We start from the raw sequence: 21,290 nt of genomic DNA, 5'->3' as shown, positions 1-21,290 counted from the left end.
AAGTAATTGATTAAAAGAACTCCACTGAGGTTTTCTTGACATGATGGGACTGGAAATATTTTTCGAGATTTTTGAGCCATTTGATGTAGGTCTTGACTTGTAACTAGTGCGCAAATTTTCACATCTTTCCCTCACCCTGTTTTTCCAGAAATATCATTTTATTGTGCAAAATGACCCAAAAATGAAGAACAATTACACCGCTTTTCACTTAAATCTGGCAATGAATCGCACAAAAAAATCGTTTTCAATTTAGTTCTGGGCATATTTCATTGTTATATTTTTCTGATTTTTCAATTTTAAGTACCTCGCTTGATCTATGTAAGAATTCCATATTTTATGTTGTTAGTCTTTTGGGCCTCAGTGGAGCTCCCGTTAAAACATTCTGTATCTTTAAAGCAAAATTTTATTGTTGCCAGTGGGAATAAAATAAATAAAATTGAGTAGAGAAATGTCTTCTGTTTTACTTCCGACTTCAATACATATTTCACAACGTTTATATATTAACACACACCACGCTAATATCATAAATGGACTTGTCCATCTTTCAATCTGGGCAACAACATTCATCTTTTTAAGGGGATGTTCTGGCGTTTACGCGTTTACACGTTAACAACATTTAAATCGTGCTCCGCGTGTATTTTTCCGCATGTCCAGCATGCAGGAGTAAGAGCATGCACGAAGAGCATGTAGGAAGAGCACGCAGTATGAGCATGCGGGAAAAGCATGCAGTAAGAGCATGTAGGAGGAGCATGCATCTGCAACGTGTTGTGAGAGTCTGCAACGACAAGTGAACTTAAAATTGAAAACTGATATGTCGGTCTTTAACTGTTCTACTCAAATTGTGATATCCTTTCTGAAAAAAAGTTTGCGAAGTTTTTGTCAATTATCGTTTCATTAATAATAATATTCCGACTCCAGGCCTCGAGGTTATAAAACTATTTCTGAGTTCTATCTCAAATCTCAGGATTTTCATTGGTCAGTGTACATTCTTAGCTGGTTCTTGACCAATCAAATACCTGAGATCTGAGTTAGACCTTGAAAAATTTCTTTATAACCTCCGGGCCAGTAGTACTTGTTTTTGAACCTAGTGGAGATCACTGTCTATAATAAACATGTAAGACAAAAGTGATTGCACACCTCCCAAAAAATAACATTTCATTTTATTCCATTCACAATATTTTCAAATAATTGACGCATTATGTAGATATAATACTTCTAGACCAATGTCAAGTTTAAGCTTCATCATAAATATAAACGATAAATAAGCAGAAATACATTTACATCAAAATCGACGTTATTACCCCAATTTCCGGTGCGCTTTGAGCGAAAGAGCCATCATGCATGACTATAGTTGGAACTGTTAGGGAAAGTTCAAAGTGCAGGGTTTGAATACTGCAAAAAAACAGCAACAACAACATTTGAGACAGTTCATGCTTACCAATCAATTACTCTTTAAGCCATTAAAAACAATGAGAAAGCTTATCATATAAATTAATTTTGACGTCCGTCGCAAAATAGACGCATGACGTCACACGACGCTACAAATATGATTGGACGCGGCATTTATTGTCTGTGACGTAACTAACTTAGCATAGTAACCGCAAAATGTCAACGGCTATGAATACTAGAGACGAATAATTCTGACAAAAATGGAAGAAAATCCGCCAAACGACAGAAAACATTCTGCGAAAAGCACATTTAAAGGTATTTGAATAGATTTCTATATAATTATTTTAAGTTAAATACACGGCGTCATTACTTAATGTGATTTTTTTTAAGAAAAGCAATAAAAATATAGAATGTGGATGTATTTTAGCATTTTGTTCATTTATTTGTACAAAGCCAACGTCAAACTTGTTAATATTTTCTTATTATTAAAGTAAGATATTTATTTTATTCGATGGGTATTTATAGATAGATCTATATTTAACATAAAGTGTTGAGCATGTTATTTTAAATTATGAAACTCACAGTTCTATTCAATAACAGTAACTAAAATAAAAATAAATTTTATGGGCATGTTGCACAGTTCTTTCTATGGATACAAATAATCTTGCTTAAACAATCCTTTTCTTTCCGTATTATACAATAAAATAATGAAAACTACAGTTGTGATTGTTATTTAAAGCGGCCTGCAGCATTTCTTAAGGTTAAATATGTTATGTTTTAATGAATCGTTTCATATCATTGTGGAAAATGATATTTACTGATGGTCGCTTTAATATGTTCTACTAATGTCGAAGACCATGCACATTAACAAAAATCCAGTATATTAAAAAAAATGGGCTTGTAACCTTCATGAAGCAAGTTAACAATTTAACATTGGCTCCATTCAATTAAGGGGAACGGTGGCCTAGTGGTAAAGGTGTTTGCATCTCAACCCAGAGTTCATGGGTTCCAGCCCTACTCGGGTCACGACTATGTTTCTTCATTTGACACCAGTACTGGTTGATTCCAGGAAGCGAACTCGAAAGTGATTAATATAAGTTGCAAGAAGCATTTGTCTCTAACCGTCGATGCAGAAAAGTAGTCGGACACTTGCGGAGAAATTTTTAATTGCTGGATAGTTATTTAGGAAACCAAACACGGAATCATGACCACATTGTGTTGAAGTTGACAAAAAATACGTTTTGAACGTTTAAGTTTTCTTTATCTTTATGTGAAAAAAGCTTTCAATGCACAGTGAAACTTGTAAACAAAGGTCACCTAGGGGAGGGACAATACGTGGTCTTTATAGACAAGTGATCTTTATTTGTTGGTTATTCTATTCTATTTTATAAATGAAGGGTTTCCAAAAAGTGGCATTTTTAGAGAGGTTTCTTCGTTCAGAGGTGGTCTTTAACAGACGGTTTAACTGTATTTTAACCTGCCAAATTGGGTAATTTGGTAAACATGGCATAATGACGCTCGGCTTAGTATAAACCGTCAGAAATGCTGAAGAACAGTTACTGTTGTTTTAGCTTGTTGATTTTATTTCGAGATTTTTTACTTTGTAAAAACTGTAAAAGTGGGATTGTTTCTAGACACATGTGCAATCTTTGCCGGATTGGTATATACTGTTTTCATGTTGTAATATCACGAGTAGATATCTAGCTCGCAAAGTCTTTCTAAGGACGTCTGAATGGTTATTTATATTTTACCTATTATTTCTCACCTAAAAATTGTAACTAATGAACTCCCAGCGTTTCCAACCATGTGATCTCAAAATATAAATAATTATTAAATTTAGCCTCGTATTAATTTCCGTCTTGAGTGAAAATGTTTTGAATCAGTGCGTGTTATACTCCACTTAGACTCGTTTTCATTTTCCGAGTCCAGATAAATCCAGACAGCCATACTTGGCCAATGACTTCAGTATCAAAGGAACTGGGGTACAAAATATTCGCATGTACAACAATTCATTTTAGTGTTTGAAAATAGGATAACAGCATTTCAAATGAATCGTAACATATTTACTTCAGTAAATCGGCTATTAATCAGTCTGTAAACCGATTGTTTATAAAAAAAAAAAATTTTAAATCACTAAATTGGTTACAGAAGTGTTCATTAGATTAAATTTGCCAACAGCGACCAATTATTTTTTTTAAATGGTTACTTATACATCATATTGATTATATATAACGGCTATAGTGGTTCAATTTTTATTATAAGTGGTACTATATATAAGTGTTGACAAGTGATGTGTTAATTATGAATCTGAATGGATTGAATTGGTTCAAGGAAATTCAAGAAATCCAAAGCCAAAGGTGTACCGAAAATAAGTACTTATTACCCGCAGCAAACTATCAACGTCATATTTGATACATATACTGATATGTTTGAAATACATGCACTCGGTTACTTATATTTCATTCAATATAATTCTAAAAAGGACACTTTTTTTCTTGTTACAGATATCCTCATAAATGCCAATAATGATGACGTCATCATCCCTACTAGTTCCACGTTCGACAAAGTTGTATTACATATAGGCATTGGAAGCAGGTCCGGTGTTACCATAGAAAAACCTCCTGTGAAAGATGGTAAAATGTTAATTTCTTCAGTAGAATTTGCAACCCGAAAATTCAAGAAAAGCTTTTACAAAGGAGATAACAATGGTCTAGATGCCACAGAAAAAGAGCGTGGAGACTTCCGGAGAACTGAGTCTGACGAAAAGTTCCGTAAAGACATGCAAAATGAAACAGACGTGGAAAGACTTTTGTCTCGACTTGCCAGCTCCTTTTATAGCGAGGCTCCATTGGAATCTAAAAATGACTCGACTGAAAACATAGATGACGAATTGTCAGACACCGATTCACTAGAGACAGTTGTGCACAGGAAGCCACCTGATCCAATGTCAAATAGTGAAATAATTAACACAGTTATTCATTTAGAACCAGACCAGTTAATGTCAGACCGAGATACTTGCAATGACACTCAAGATACCATTATAGCATCGGATTCTGATGATGCAAGTATGTACACAACAACAGATGATGAGCTGTCATATATCAGCGATACGCTTGATGATGTTTCAGATATTGAATTAGATGATGACATCGCAGACATTAAGGGATTAGATGATGACATTGTAGCCATTAAAGAATTAGATGATGACATCTTAGACATCGAAGCGATAGATCTCCAAGATCAAGATGAAGTTGATACTACAGCAACTAAGAATGACATTGCTGATACATCTACTTACGACAACGAAATGTTTGACGATGATGATAACCAGTTTGGCATCTTGGATGTCTACATAAAGAGTGATCTACACTTTGATCTTAGCAAAGTAAGTTTTACATCATATTAACATAAATACACGTGTGCAAGTCTTTCAAACTTTGTTTCAGAACATAAGTGTGTCACTTAAGAAAGGTTGTTATCTTTTCGTCGTCTATGAACGCACGTTTTATAGTTAGTTTAAATGTTTGAATCACAATATCAAGATAAAATAACAGTTACCTGCTGGACTTTCATTCTTTTGTTTGCATACAAGATGATGGGCCAAGGGTATTATTTCGCATTGCAACTTTTCACCAGTAGAGCAATGACAATTAGAAATCTATTTGTTGTATTAGGACCTTTATTTATTACCGACACGGCTTGTTTGTTTGTTTGTTTCATTTTACGCCTTTTCCCAACAGTAGTTCAGTCATGTAGGCGGGTAGTTTCCTAACCATCGTTCCTGGAGAGTTACACCAGTACTGGACTACCTTCCTCCGCGCTAAACTACCAAAGCATCTCCCGGGGATCGAACCCACGCCAGAGAGGTAACTGGATTAGAAGTCATCGACTCTAACCCCACGACCACGGAGGCGGTTTGGTATCCCATGCCTTTATCAATGGGGGTGGGGGTTAGGGGGGGGGGGTTAATAACGTTTTATTTAGTGAAAATCATGCAAAACTAAGGGAAATCATGCAAATTTATGACCCTCTCGACATTTTGCGACTCCTTCTGTATGTTTAATAATAATAATAATAAACCCTCAAAAGAAATATTTATCAGACATACGTTCTTATATTTTCAGATGCCTGTTGCTGTGAAGCCTGACCAGACAGAAGACTTTGGATATAAATTCTTTTCATTCTCAACTTTCTTTTAATAATACAATAAATATTTGAAAAATTGAATGATAACGCTAAATACCTTTGTTTTTATTGTCACAATATGTTTTTCCCATCGACAAAAATAAATGAGATAATAAGCATGTTACCGAAATGGAGCAATGTCAAAGTCATTTGGAATACCTTGACAATTATTCATTAGTCTTTATCCAAAGACTGAACAACTGCAATTGATCCAACGTTTGACCTGACCAACATCCGAGCTGACCAGTGGAAATTTTTATTTTATTTCATATCTTTCGTCACAATTACACGTAGCATTTGGCACTGTCTTAAATAGACTAACCGCCGTAATACATTAACTTAAAATCAGTGTAAAAAAGACACACTTGCACCCCCACAAAATAAAAAAAATCAAACAAACAAAAAATAAAACAGCTCCTTGAAATTGCAGTGTATGTAATAGAAGCTAAAGTGTGATTTTTTTTTTCAAAACAGCGTAGAATCTATATTAAGTTTTACTGATATATAAAAGATAAATGTATGTACTGGGATTGACAAATAAACAATTTATTCCGACGTTAAGGCGCTTGGAGCTCCAAACCCTAAGTGTCTGTGATATTTCCTTACTAATAAGCACAATATACATATATAATTATATTATGCATATTATATGACATACAGAAAGTGATCGATGTATCTTCAGTTGCGGATTCAGGTCCGGGCTTCGGTTCTGCAACCCCCCACCCCCCTCCCTAAGCTCGGCCAAAAGATACATTTACCAACTAGTCTGGAATATATTTGTGTCAGTTTCATACATTACAATACTGTATGCCGTAGAGTACTCCCTCGTCAAAATGCTTAATGCTGTCATCCAGGAAAAACCTTCCACACCCATCCTGATCACATTTATCTTCAACTAAACGTGCATACACACAAAATATAGGAAAGTACATAGCCACTCATAAGATGAGCTATAAAGACATCTAGATCTATCACAATTTTTGCCGCAATATTTTCTTTTATTTTTGTCAAAATCCTCAACCCACATGTCATGTAGCCGCCATTGATCTTCCTCCAATTTTACACGTCAAGTTGTTTTATTCTAAAAAATATAGATAAATATCAGGAAATTTTTATTGATTACACCTCATAAATCAGCCCCTGTCCATATGAAGTTCATATGGGACATACTCCAACCAACAGTGCTAAGCGTTGAGATATTGTGTGCCATTCTGACCCAGAACAACTAGATAGACAAGGGTATCTGAAGACCCTGGCAGATGGAGCAGAGCTATATTTACTGAATGTTAAGTTTTCTATATAATATCCATAAAAAAACAACAACGAAAAAAAAAATTAAAAGGCTACAGGTTATTCTAATTAAATCTATAGAACTGAGAACTGTTCAGTATAGATGAATATGACCATGCATATAAATTTACACGTGCACTTCGGCGTGCAATCTATAGATATTCTAGCCTAAAACGTGTTGCATGCACGTGCTCTTTGGAAACTGTAAACGCTATTTCGCCTTTTTTTGTACATCTAAATAATTCATATAAAACAGAAATCTAGAGCTATTAACATTAATTATATAAATAGGACTTTGAATTTTTATAATAGATCTCATAATTATGCTTTTCCTACTCGCCCTGTTAAACTTTCATTTTTTTGGCGGGTAATAATTACTCAAACAAAGAAGAAAAAACATAAATTGAAAGTAATTTGATGAAAGCGTTCCATTGACATCTGTTGCAGCTTCAAATGATTTGAACCATGACACTGGCTCTTACTTAGTATCAATCCAGTGAATCAGAAGTCACATGAAACCGGAAACCATCGATTACTCGACCGTGAACCCGTGGCATCCTTGACCTCACCTAATTAGCATAATGACGACAACAACCAAAATGTCGGCTTGAAAGAAGTGATAGGCCGAATTTGTCAGAAGTTTTACCGTTTTTGCAGATTTAGCGGATTGTATTTTGATAATAGACTGTCAGAATGGTTTTCGAGTCACTTGTCACCGATTTGATCAACAAGTATTTGGGAGACTTTGTGGAAAACTTGGATAAATCCCAATTAAAACTTGGAATATGGGGAGGTGCGTATGTAAACTTGGTGGGTGGGGTATGAGAATAAATGCACATGCTAGTCATTTAAAGAAATCATCCTATCAAAGTATAAAATAGGAAAATATACGTTTTTAAATTATCAATGACAATATAACCGTCATACAATAAAATTTTCTAAATTATGCATTTGAACTTATGCATAGAGAATGACACAAGTTAACAGTGAATTGAAAATGAAAGTAGATTTTCAAAAAATACTAGATAACAGAGATAAGCAGCTCATATATACTCCAATGAAATATCATTCATGCCTATCAAAAACTGAAAAATAAGGCATTTTGTAGCAAGTAAAACTTAATGGATTTAGATTTGATTATTATATTTTATAAAATATTGGTAACTTTCCACGCCTTTCACTTGGAAAAACACAGCAGAACATACCCACTGTGCCTGTTATTTTGTCATATGTATAGTTTTGTTACATAAATTAATAAGCAGTTCTCTTTAAAACTTGATTGATCATTTATTAAAATGGGAACTGTAAATTTATGTTTTTACCTGCAGCCATAGACAAATTCATACACGTATGTAAGCTTTCAGAAAATGTATTATTTTACTGATTTTGATATCTGGTTAATAAGTTTTATTTGCTACAAGTTTTAAGTTTAGCAGGCACACGTGATATCTTAACTGGCTAGAAAGTTGCCTATCTCTGTTATCTATGTCATTGAAAAATGTTAACATTAGACAGGGAACTGTAGATTAGGCCACGCTATCTTTAATACAATCATTTGCATGCTCCGTATTTTATGTTATTGAAAGGGTATTATATTTTTTGTCTATAAAAAAAATGTGTCTAAGCGGTAAGGAATATAAATATTTAAGCCAAAAATGGCGTAAGATTTTAGGAAATTGCCAAAATTTTATCATTCCTTTCCTTGTAGTTCTATCTTAAATTCTTAATACAAGGCTGCATGATATGCATTTAAACATATAAACATATGATATTTAATCATATAACTAATGACATGTACATATATATTTTTAAAAATCCAAAATTGTTGCTCTTATTGATTAATCTGCTGTTAGATGCAAAATTTCATTTGATGTATAGAAGGTTGTTTTTTTCCAAATACAAAAGCTGGCCTTGTGAGAGTAATGAATACATTCGCAAATGATGTTTTACTTTTTGACATTAATGACACATACACATAACTAGATGTATAGTATTTATATGGCTATAAAATTTGTATTTTGTTTTTTTGTGCCTAATAAGATTTTTGTTTGATAACAGCTCAGTCTGGCTGAATTGTCTAGACAGAACTCTCAATAGGTTGTGACATTTATGAGTGTGGTCTGTCAAGGTTAATGTGTGTGGACTGTCAAGGTTATATGGGTGTGGTCTCTCTATGTTATATGGATGTGGTCTTTCTAGGTTATATGGATGTGGTCTGTATAGGTTATATGGATGTGGTCTGTCTAGGTTAATATGTGTGGTCTGTCAATGTTACATGGGTGTGGTCTGTCAAGGTTATATGGATGTGGTCTCTCTATGTTATATGGATGTGGTCTCTCTAGGTTATATGGATGTGGTCTGTCAAGGTTACATGGGTGTTGTCTGTCTAGGTGATATGGTAGTGGTCTGTCTAGGTTATATGGGTGTGGTCTCTCTAGGTTATATGGTAGTGGTCTGTCAAGGTTATATAGGTGTGGTCTATCTAGGTTATATGGGTGTGGTCTATCTAGGTTATATGGTAGTGATCTATCTAGGTTATATGGGTGTGGTCTGTCTAGGTTATATGGGTGTGGTCTTTCTATGCATGTATTTTACATAGTAAGTCTGTTACTTAAGGGACTATATCATAAAATATTCCAGGAAAGAGCATTACTGTTTGTAGTTTTCTTATCACATTCCATCAGGGGATAATTACTATTTTGTATTGCATATTATGTTTCTGTCATGCATATTATACAATGTCAATATATTTGTAGAATTAAAAACATAAAAAGAGTTGAAAGCTGCAGGAAAGTGGTTTTAAAAACTCTCCTTTACATGTGTCTTATGTGAGGCATTCAACATATTGACATATTTTGTCCTACATTTTCTTTCATTTCTTAAGAACCAGGATGTTAATTAATGTTTGCATTCTATTATAATTATGATAATACAGACAATCTGTTGTAGATGAAATTGTGACATAGAATTGATAGCTGATAGAATTATCACAAACCATTTCATAATAAAAGTGTCCCAAATAGATATTATTTAACATCAGAATTATGAATTTTGTAAAGAAAATGACTGTACAAACATGGAATTGTTATTAACAGTCCAGACACTTTTAAATTTACTACCAAGCACAGATAATAGTCGAGCATGCTGTCCTACCAACAGTTCTTGGTAGAATAAAAATTAAATTAAAATCTTTAAAGTTTAACATTGTTATGATTTTAATAAAGTAAATTTTTCTCTGTTTTGTTGTGAGTTACATGCCAGAAATTATAATTTAGTTTATTATTAAGTTTCCTTGTACACAAGACACATTCTTTGGTATAATTAATTTAGAATGGATTTTATCCGGAACACAGCCAATGCGTGTTTTGCAGAATTTATTCCACGGTACAATGTACAAACAAGCTCTTACCATGCAGTGGATGCATTGGTAGAAAAAGTTGCCTCAAACAGACTAAGGGTTAAAAATAGCCTCATTTACAGTCATCGAATTTAGCACTGGCCCAGTGACCCATGGCCAACGAAAATTAGTTCGGGCCAGTGAAAATTTTAAGAAAATTTAGTTGAATATATAGTAGAATAAATTCCAAATTGGAATTCAGGCTAGTAAATTCAAAATCTTAAATTCTTTGATTGCATTTTTGTTATAAAATAGGGAGATTTAGGTCATATGGGGAAGAAGTGTCTTAAAGGGGGCATCAATTAATGGTTTATGGATCTCTGATTTGCTTAATTTGACAGCTGTAATATTAATAATATCTGTCATATGTTGCGGTTCGGATCAGAATATCAGTCCCGAGGTGACCCGCCCATTGGGCGGGTGACCGAGGGGCAGATATTCCGATCCGAACCGCATACATAAAATATGTCAGATATTTTTTCTTGCATATTCTACCATATTCCATTATATTTTAAATTCTTTATCTTTATTTTCAATGGAAATTTATATCATGACTACCGTAACTACTTTCTTACAACAGCGTATGAAATTGCAACTTCATTCATAACGGTAAAATGACGTCTTCCTAAGCGTGGCATTGTACAGCACGCAACTCATCTGGCACCCCCCATGCCAAATGAAATTTCCGGCATGGGTAAAACTAACGGAAACGCCAGTCTACTATGCAAGAAAAAGTTTGTTTAGAATTTATTTAAGTTTGATTGTGTACATGTAGGAAGCTATTAGCTTACAATCATACCTATCAAATTTGTTTTTTTAACCAACCGCTACTGAGCAATGGGTGTAATGTTTCTTGCTTAAGGAATAACAGTTCGCCTCTAATTGGGTTAAAAAGAACCCTTGCGACAAGCAATCCTTAGATTACTAGTCCGATGCATTAACCACTCCGCCATGCTGCACTAATATTAAAAATGTGCTATTGGTCCAATATTGCCACAGAGATTTCCGAACTCAAAGTTTTAGGAATTGAACTTTCAGCACTTATATAGGGTAAAACTTTTTTTTTAAACATCAGTTATTTGTATACGAAGGAGACTGTGTCATTTATACGCATGATATGCATTATGGACAACCTGATATTTATATAAGTAAAAACATGGTAAAATGTAAAATTGATATTTCATGTGCTTTTTTCTGTACCTCTTTATGTTTTATTAGGAATTGTAATCTGTATTTTTATGTTTACAAGTTTTATTAAAGTCTCTAATAAATAAACCTGGCTGTTTTCATTTTATTTATAGGTGATGTTGTTTTGAATGAACTAGATTTGAAGGAAAGTGCATTGGTGAGTATATATATAATTATATACAATAAGTAAATAGAACTTGGTGAGGGTTATACACATAATTAGTAATATATATAAGTATACAAAACTTGTTAAGTATGGCATTATGATTATAGTCTTTGTTTTTGTTGGTATTTATTCAAATATTTTAGTGTTACAATCATTTATAATATTTCTGGTTAGTAAAAAAGCATATTTTGCTAATTTACCATGCAGTTATAAAACCTTATAAATTGAGCTGAATATTGTGCAGATTTCGTCTGCCAGTAATAAAAGTGAAAGAAAGTAGATTTTAGTTCAAGGTTGATATCTGTTCAATGTAAATTAATATCTACCCCCGCTAAATTTGCAAAATGGACTTGTCTAGCTTTGATTTGGGAAGTGTCCATTATAAGATAAAGGGATTTCTGTATAGAATACTTATATTTAGCAGGTGACAAGATTATAAAGTCTGGCCAGACGTCAGATGGCAATAATGTGCCACCTTACCTAACTTTATACTGTTTATTGCCAGTGATTTTCCTACTTATATAACAGACTCCGAAAAAAGGCCTCTTCCCAATTGAAATTTTCTTTAAAATCATGCAGTTTTTCCAAAATCTTAACTTAAACCAGCTGTTTTACTTCCCAAGTCAGCAAATTTAGCGATAATTTTTCCCAAAATCAAGAGGCTAAGGCCTCTCAGGTATATATATTAACGTACCTGGGCCTCTTCCCAAAAACGTGAGAAAAATCACTGATTGCTTCTATTTTAAGTCAATATAGGGTTACTGTTTAACTCCCATAAACTTGCTGGCAGCGACTGACTACCAAGACTATTCAACCAGTGCAGACCAAAATCAGCTGGCAAGTTTGTGCCTTCATGGTCTTCACCATTTCTTTGAAATTTTTTTAAAAGTTATGAATGGTCAAGTCCAGATTGAAATATTAACAAGTCCATTTAAGATATATAATTTAAAATCAAAATAATTTAAAAACAAAATAAATTTTTTCCTTGATTAAATTTTGGCACTGGAATATGGATTAATGACCAATAGCAATTAAGTTGTAAGGCCATGAATAGAGTAGAGTTGAGTCGAGTCAACCTTAAATTTAGCACTTAGATAATCAAAAAAGAATTACAAATTCAAACAGGGTCATAAGGCAAATATCTATATTTGTGATATGTAAATCAAAACATTTTTTTCCCCGCTGTTGTCAAATCATTAATTTTGTCTAGGATGTTGTGGTTAAGCTATTGTGTGAACAGTGGATTGTGATGTCGTATATTATTAATATTGTCATTTGAAAAACCCCTCCCTTATGCGTGTTTGCTAATTACACATGTGCAAAACATTTTGAGGTCATATTTTATTGTTTATTATTGTAATCACCTGGGCGTAGGTGTTGCCGACACTCTTTGGTGCAAGTTGGTATCTCAAATTCTACTTAAGGGATTGAATTTGAATGGTTAGAAACTTCACACACTTGTTCTTAGTGATAACCATACATGATGGACACAGGAACTGTAACTCTGAGTTTCCTCTATACAGAGTAATGCCCTTTTTCTTACTGTCAAGCACTGAGAATAGTCAAGCTCAGTGTCTTACTGACAGTTCTTGTCCTTCCAACAGCTCTAGTTACAATTGAAAGAATATTGTAATCTTAATGAAAAGTTCTCTAGTCAAGTTAAGCATCAATATTTACAGTTATTTATGCAGAATATTCCAATAATGGTTGGTTAAAACTATATGTATTATTCATAGAGATATGTAGTTAATTACATATACAGTATAATTATAATGTATATAGAAGCATTATTCAATTTGAAATATTAACACGTCAGATTGCCACATGAACAGTTTTCATTCTTGAGATCAAATAAATATTGAACAGACCTCTAAGATCAATAGAGATCAATATTTGAATGTCCTGTGAGATCAATATTCTACTGACCTTTGAGATTGTTTAATGTATTTAACATACATGTCCTTTGAGATCATGTATTTTACTTTCCTATGAAATAAATATTTGACTATCCTCTGACATCAATATTTGACTGTCCTATGAGATCAGTATTTGACTGTTCTATGAAATCAATATTTGACTATCCCCTGACATCAATATTTGACTGTCCTCTGATATCAATATTTGACTATCCTATGAGATCAGTTTTTGACTGACCTATGAGATCAGTATTTGACTGACCTATGAGATCAGTATTTGACTGCCCTATGAGATCAGTATTTGACTGTTCTATGAGATCAGTATTTGACTGTTCTATGAAATCAATATTTGACTGTCCTCTGATATCAATATTTGACTATCCTATGAGATCAGTTTTTGACTATCCTATGAGATCAGTATTTGACTGACCTATGAGATCAGTATTTGACTGACCTATGAGATCAGTATTTGACTGACCTATGAGATCAGTATTTGACTGCCCTATGAGATCAGTATTTGACTGACCTATGAGATCAGTATTTGACTGTTCTATGAAATCAATATTTGACTTAGACTATCCTCTGAAATCAATATTTGCTTGTCCTTTGAGATCAATATTTGAGTGTCTTTTGAAAACACTAGCATTTGAGATTCATTTCTGTCATGTGCCTTTTAAGATCAAAATGTTTGTTTAGCCTTTGAGATCAAATTGATTTGTCTAGCCTTTGAGATCATTAATTGTCTAGTTTTTGAGATAATTGTTTACTTCCTTATAGAACTTGTATCAATTTTATTTCAGGATGACCTTGATCTTCCAGTAAAGATCAAAGCTGGCCATATAGGTAAGTTGACTTTTTACATTTGAATATACAGATTTTTGCCTTCTTGTTTGGAGGATATGGGAAAATTCACAAGATGTCACCTGAGTGCAGAAATAGGTTAAGTCCTACTAAATTTAATAGATGTTACTATTATGTTAAACTGTTACTGTACTAAACTGACGATGAAGAGAGTACAGGTATTTGGGTACTTACTATCCCCTTACATCAAAGATCTTTATGTGAGACCTTCTTACTTCTAATATACATTTGTACTTCAATACTAAAAAAAATTAATTTAAAAAATTGGATATTTGGATACTTGGAATTTGCTTTGATGTCTCAGATAAGATATTTTAGTTACTGTACCATTGCATGTATATATTGGAGACATAAAAATCTCTCGACAGAAAAGTCCATTCTATTATACAAATAATAGCATGGTAAACTTTTAGTTTTATGTCATATTTTCCTACGATCAGGTTTACAGGCCTCAACACTGTTCTTTTTTAGCTGTTTTGAGCAATTAGTCAGTCGGATCCCATGGATTTTAAAGATAGGTGGTCTTTCTGGAAGGTGGTCCTTGTGGAAGACAAGTGGTCCTTCATGCTTTGTTTACTTTTTTATCTGATTTAAAACAAAATATAATACTTGAAATGGCTGAATTTAGGAAAAAGTTGTCTGGCATGATACCAGTGAAAATACAGAAAATATGCTTCACTGCAGTGAAAAATAATTTTTTACTGTGAAAATACAGACAGTTGAAATACACATTTTATTTCATCAATATTTCTCAATATTTCATTTGTAAGTATATTATAATGGTTGATATAATGTTAATTATGATAAGTTATTAATCATCAATTTGTACAATTTTCAAGTGGTGCTAAACTTTAAACATTATAACTTAGAATCTTAATGTTTCAAGTGATAGACCATTAAATAAAGCTAAATTAATGATATGGGTGTTTAAAGGAAAAATGAAACACTTAAGAAATGAACAAGTATCTTTGATGCATATACTTGTTGAAGGGTCTGGATTGTTACTTAATATAGACTTTGCTCAGTTGCTCGTGCTGTTGAGACATGTTCTTATGTCAAGGTCGTGCGATGTTATACGTAAGCTAGTAGTATAAGAAATTACAAATTGTAACTTGACTAAAGATTATCAGGGGAATCAAACTGATCTAGTAGCCAGTTATTTCAGGCACATTCCGGCACAAACAGACACCCGGTGGCAGTTTGTGCCTGAAATAATGTACAGAGGGGCACCTGAGATCTTCCTCCACCGTAAAAGATCTTCTCAGGTGCCCTTATATGCCTGAAATAATGCATGGAAGGGAACATGAGATATTCCTCAACCAGTCATATGACATATACTACAGTGTTGGGTTCGGAAATCTGCAAGGCCATCCCAGCTTAATTTGAGCAATATCTTTGACAGTTTCCTTTCTCGCTGTTTAAATAACTTTTTATCATCTTACTAATCTATAAATGACCCCCTAATTCTTTCAAACAATTAATTGAAAACGCAAGCTAATTATGCAAATAGGGATGCTCTGAGAAAAGAATTTGTTACTTTTTTAATTGATGTATGAAAAATTTAATTTGCTGTTATAATTTTACTTTATAATTTTACATACACTTTAGTTTGTCTAGATGTATGGAATGCATATAAAAATTTGTAACACTAATATCTGGTTTCAAAATCACATGTATACTCTACATATTTGGTAAAAAAGTACATTTTATATTAAAATGGGTCACACATTCAACCCTGTCATTACTAAATTTGTATAATGGATTCATCCAGCTTTGAGTTTGGAACTGTCCATTATTGATATTAGGGGATTTTGATCCGTAAATGACAAAATTTAATCCATATCCTGCTTAACTTATGTAGTACACTTGCCCGTGAATTTGAATTTGGAATGGTTCATTCTGAAATGAAGGGATTTCAATTACAAGCTACCAGTAGGCAATATAGATCCTAGTGGTACTTAATTGATGTGTAGACTGGCCTGGCTCTATACTGGGCGGCAAAGGTTAAAAGGTGACAATAGTTAAGAGACTTGTCTGATTGGTTGGATGCGTTAACCTGGGTTTCATACTGGTTCTGTGCCAGGCTTCTTTTCCACAGGTAGGGGGAAAGGACAATCCCTTTTAATTCAGAGAAAAATAAAACAGCAAAAGGGGAAGAACAGTTTTGTATTTAAATTAGATTTTATTGAAATCTGTATGACTTTAAAGAATTATTTAATTTCTTCAAGAGAGAGGCAGGGGAGGGGGTGAGAGCTACACGTTGATATATTAAATTTTGTTAACAGACCCTAAAAGATTAGAAGAGGGGAAAAATGTGGTTTAAGAGGAAAATCATTTTAATCTCGGCTTGCATTGCAAAGGAAAAAGTGGAAATGCAGTGTATAGTTTTGTTACAAGTGGTTTAAGGTATTGATATATTTTAATGCAGACATTGCAGATCTCAGATAAATTGATTTGATGGTCAACAGTGCAGAAATGTTTTGATGTCTAATTGTAGGCTTGGGACTCATTATACCAGAAATATACATTACTGCATTCGATATATATTAAATGCACTTTAAAAAAAAAAGTGTGAAGAATTGCTGAGTCAGCAATACGCATTTTTGTCTTATAGTAGTCTTGCTCTTGTTAGCTTAATTTTGGGCTAGGTCATATTTAATGGACTTTAAAAAATGGGAAAAATTGCTGAGTTTGCAATAAACACATATTATATAACAGTTTGGGCTCGACTTTGCTTCTTCATGATTGCTAAATTTTTTGAACTCGAATATTGCAATCTGCTCCTTACATTGAAAAATGTTTTAGCTTAAAGGCCCATTATGCCTCAGAAATACTTTTATTTTTATTTTTCAAAAGCTGTTTATTTTGTGTGTGTCCTGTTAAAATTTCCAAAAAGTTGCTCATTATCATCTTTTGCTGCATTTTGTTAATTAATACAAATGTTTAATATATTGACTAGATGACAAAATACTACTTTGTTTACATTTTGCTGCTTTTATGACCTATAATTTTACATCCAGGGCTACTTTCTTCCAGTGATAAGCAATTTATAACATGCTCTAAGACCATTTAATTAAGGCTATAAAATTAATATTTACCCTTTCTTATGACTGAAATATTTATAATGCCTTTAAATCAGGGCAACCCTATATATTTTACAAATGGCTAGCAGCCTAGCAGTAAGAATGTTAAAGTTTAATTGATATAATCTTTAAAGATGGAAAATGTCAAGTGTATTAGTCTGTATATAGATGGAGAGTGACTAAACATTCATGTGATGTAAATAAATAATAACAAATGACAAATATAACATGTGATGTACTTAAAAGTATCGGATTTGGGTTACATTTTTTATAAGTTGTTAAAGTGAACTACTTATGCCATTACTTGGTTTTAACTATTATTTTACTTAATTATAAAAGTAAATCATACATACAAGTTTTCAGGCATTTTAATGCCTTGAAGTTCAGGTTTTTTTTTCTACTAGCTCTCTTTCTATATAAAAGTAATTGAAATCGGTTTTAGGTTTAGTGTATATAGTTTATTTAAACGTAATGGTAATCCAATGAAAAGACATGTTACAAAACATGCTGTAATATAAAATAGTCATATACATGCATATTCAATACTATAGCCTAGATTTTATATTGTAAATGATAAAATAAATAAAAAAAGTAGCAAATGGTATAGATATTGCCTTAAAACTTCCCTATAGAGATAATTTAAAGTGTAGTCTATACACATGTATAGGCTATCTACATAGACACAGCATGATGATTAAAGATAATAATATGAAAAAAAGATTAAATAAGAAAAAAAACTTTTCTTTTGCGATATTGCCTCAGAACTTCCATGTAAACCTTATTTAAGGACAGTTTTGTATGGATATTGAAAGTTGCTTATGCATGCATTTACTATTTATATATATATATCAGCAAGGAAAGTAACAAACATATATTATAACAGGTATATATTGAATATAGCATAGGTTACATATAACAGTAACATGTGTGGGGGAGGAATATACTGGAGTTAGTCATAACCTCAGTAATACATAAAACAATATGTTAAATTAATATGTAGCTCAAAAACACACTGTATTATGTTACATGCATAGTACATTGTAGAAAATATGTATATAAAATAAGGAAATTAAATTGGAAATTATGAATGCATGTAAAAATTACATTTTTGAGACAATAAAATATTGAAATGTTAAATTATCTTTGGTATGCAGTGAAATATTCTAGGTCGATAATATAGGATTTTTTTTCACACCAAAGTAGATGGGGTTTATTTCCCAGAACATGCAGTGCAAAGACTAAGGTTGGGTACAGATATTTATGAGGAATTTTCGTATTTCTTACTATCTCACTTCCCATAGGGCTATTTCTCATGCTGGGGGAGCAGGTGGAGTGGGGAGCAGGTGGGGAAGGGAGAGGGGAGCAGGTGGAGGAGGGAGTGGAGTGGGGAGCAGGTGGGAGAGGGTACAAGTGATGTGGGGAGCAGGTGGGGAAGAATATGGAATGGGAAGCAGGTGGGGAAAGGGGAGGGAGTGGAGTGGAGAGCAGGTGGAAGAGGGAGTGGGGAGCAGGTGGGGAAAGGAGAGGGGAGCAGGTGGAGGAGGGAGTGGAGTGGGGAGCAGGTGGAGAGGGTACAAGTGGAGTGGGGAGCAGGTGGGGAAGAAAATGGAGTGGGAAGCAGGTGGGGAAAGGGGAGGGAGTGGAGTGGGGAGCAGGTTGGGAAGGGGAGGGAGTGGAGTGGGAAGCAGATAGAAGAGGGAGGGACTGGAGTGGGGAGCAGGTGGGGAAGGGAGAGGGATTGGAGTATGGGGAACAGGTGGGGAAGGGGGAGAGAGTGGAGTGGGAAGCAGGTGGGGAAGGGGAGGGAGTGGAGTGGGAAGCAGGTGGAAAAGGGAGGGAGTGGAGTGGGGAGCAGGTGGGGGAGGGGGAGGGGGAGGGATTGGAGTGGGGAGCAGGTGGGGAAGGCGGAGAGAGTGGAGTGGGGAGCAGGTGGTGAAGGGGGAGGGATTGGAGTGGGGAGCAGGTTGGGGGAGTTGGGAGAGAACAGTATGATTTTCTATTGGGTTGTAAATAAAATTTAGATATATTTGATGCATAATGATATGATATGTGCAGTGGAGACAATATATGATGTATATATTGTTTTGTTTGTAGGTAAATATATGATGATGTAAGGTGGAATTATAGAACAAACACTCTCTATGTCTGCAGGAAGTCTGCACTTTACATTTAATTACCATTCTAGTCTATAAATATGTGCATTCATAGGTTATATAATAATAATGTAAACACTGATGATTTTGTGGTCGCTTTTTTTGTACGTGTTTGTTTTTACCTTCGATACAATTTTTTTATACCCCCGCACAACAAAGTTGTAAGGGGGGTATACTGGAATCAGCTTGTCCGTCCGTCCGGCCGTCCGTCCGGCCGTCGGTTTTTTCTTGTCCGCCCAATAACTTAAGATTCCTTTGACCCTAAGTCTTCATATTTGGCATGGAGGTTAGCCATGATTAGTAGATGACCCCTATTGATTTTGAGGTCACTAGGTCAAAGGTCAAGGTCACAGGGGCCTTGACTTCAAAAAGCTTGTCCGCCCAATAACTTAAGATTCCTTTGACCTACAGTCGTCATATTTGGCATGGAGGTTACTCATGATTAGTAGATGACCCCTATTGATTTTGAGGTCACTAGGTCAAAGGTCAAGGTCACAGGGGCCTTGACTTCAAAAAGCTTGTCCGCCCAATAACTTAAGATTCCTTTGACCTACAGTCGTCATATTTGGCATGGAGGTTACTCATGATTAGTAGATGACCCCTATTGATTTTGAGGTCACTAGGTCAAAGGTCAAGGTCACAGGGGCCTTGACTTCAAAAAGCTTGTCCGCCCAATAACTTAAGATTCCTTTGACCTACAGTCGTCATATTTGGCATGGAGGTTAGTCATGATTAGTAGATGACCCTATTGATTTTGAGGTCACCAGGTCAAAGGTCAAGGTCACAGGGGCCTTGACTTCAAAAAGCTTGTCCGCCCAATAACTTAAGATTCCTTTGACGACAGTCGTCATATTTGGCATGGAGGTTAGTCATGATTAGTAGATGACCCCTATTGATTTTGAGGTCACCAGGTCAAAGGTTAAGGTCACAGGGGCCTTGACTTCAAAAAAGCTTGTCCGCCCAATAACTTAAGATTCCTTTGACCCACAGTCGTCATATTTGGCATGGAGGTTAGTCATGATCAGTAGATGACCCCTATTGACTTTTGAGGTCAAAGGTCAAGGTCACAGGGGCCTTGACTTCAAAAAGCTTTTCCGCCCAATAACTTAAGATTCCTTTGACCCACAGTCTTCATATTTGGCATGGAGGTTAGTCATGATTAGTAGATGACCCCTATTGACTTTGAGGTCACCAGGTCAAAGGTCAAGGTCACAGGGGCCTTGACTTCAAAAAGCTTGTCCGCCCTATAACTTAAGATTCCTTTGACCCATAGTCTTCATATTTGGCATGGAGGTTAGTCATGATTAGTAGATGACCCCTATTGATTTTGAGGTCACCAGGTCAAAGGTCAAGGTCACAGGGGCCTTGACTCCAAAAAGCTTGTCCGCCCAATAACTTAAGATTCCTTTGACCCACAGTCTTCATATTTGGAATGGAGGTTAGTCATGATTAGTAGATGACCCCTATTGATTTTGAGGTCACCAGGTCAAAGGTCAAGGTCACAGGGGCCTTGACTTCAAAAAGCTTGTCCGCCCAATAACTTAAGATTCCTTTGACCCACAGTCTTCATATTTGGAATGGAGGTTAGTCATGATTAGTAGATGACCCCTATTGATTTTGAGGTCACCAGGTCAAAGGTCAAGGTCACAGGGACTTTGACTT

The 21,290-nt window shown here is 34.5% G+C and overlaps 2 protein-coding genes across 2 annotated transcripts in view; both read left to right on the top strand.

Annotated features, from left to right (window-relative positions):
- Positions 1-1,596: 1,596 nt before the first annotated feature.
- LOC132713380 (uncharacterized) lies at positions 1,597-5,616 on the top strand. Its single transcript, XM_060695949.1, has 3 exons — positions 1,597-1,704; positions 3,894-4,774; positions 5,514-5,616. Exons 1-3 carry the CDS (start codon positions 1,650-1,652, stop codon positions 5,586-5,588), a joined length of 1,011 nt encoding a protein of 336 aa, XP_060551932.1. The 5' UTR covers positions 1,597-1,649; the 3' UTR covers positions 5,589-5,616.
- Positions 5,617-7,438: 1,822 nt separating this feature from the next.
- Positions 7,439-21,290, top strand: part of LOC132713379 (intermembrane lipid transfer protein VPS13A-like) — a 67,322-nt gene continuing 53,470 nt past the window's right edge. Inside the window, exons 1-3 of the mRNA XM_060695948.1 lie at positions 7,439-7,657; positions 11,563-11,606; positions 14,332-14,374. Of these exons, the coding sequence (XP_060551931.1) occupies positions 7,558-7,657; positions 11,563-11,606; positions 14,332-14,374 (187 nt within the window). The 5' untranslated portion in view covers positions 7,439-7,557. The remainder of the gene's footprint in view (positions 7,658-11,562; positions 11,607-14,331; positions 14,375-21,290) is intronic.

This window comes from Ruditapes philippinarum, unplaced genomic scaffold, assembly GCF_026571515.1.
Source record: "Ruditapes philippinarum isolate M1 unplaced genomic scaffold, ASM2657151v2 ctg1982_1_1_1_1, whole genome shotgun sequence".
NCBI lineage: Eukaryota > Metazoa > Mollusca > Bivalvia > Venerida > Veneridae > Ruditapes > Ruditapes philippinarum.
Note: the sequence above shows the minus strand (reverse complement) of the source record. Positions and strands in the feature narration are given on the sequence as shown.

Bases quoted from the DNA above. Each gene is read 5' to 3' on its own strand.
- LOC132713380 (XM_060695949.1), top strand. From the start codon at position 1,650: ATGGAAGAAAATCCGCCAAACGACAGAAAACATTCTGCGAAAAGCACA. The intron at 1,705-3,893 runs GTATTTGAATAG...TTCTTGTTACAG, and splicing joins TGCGAAAAGCACATTTAAAG to ATATCCTCATAAATGCCAAT. The intron at 4,775-5,513 runs GTAAGTTTTACA...TTATATTTTCAG, and splicing joins TACACTTTGATCTTAGCAAA to ATGCCTGTTGCTGTGAAGCC.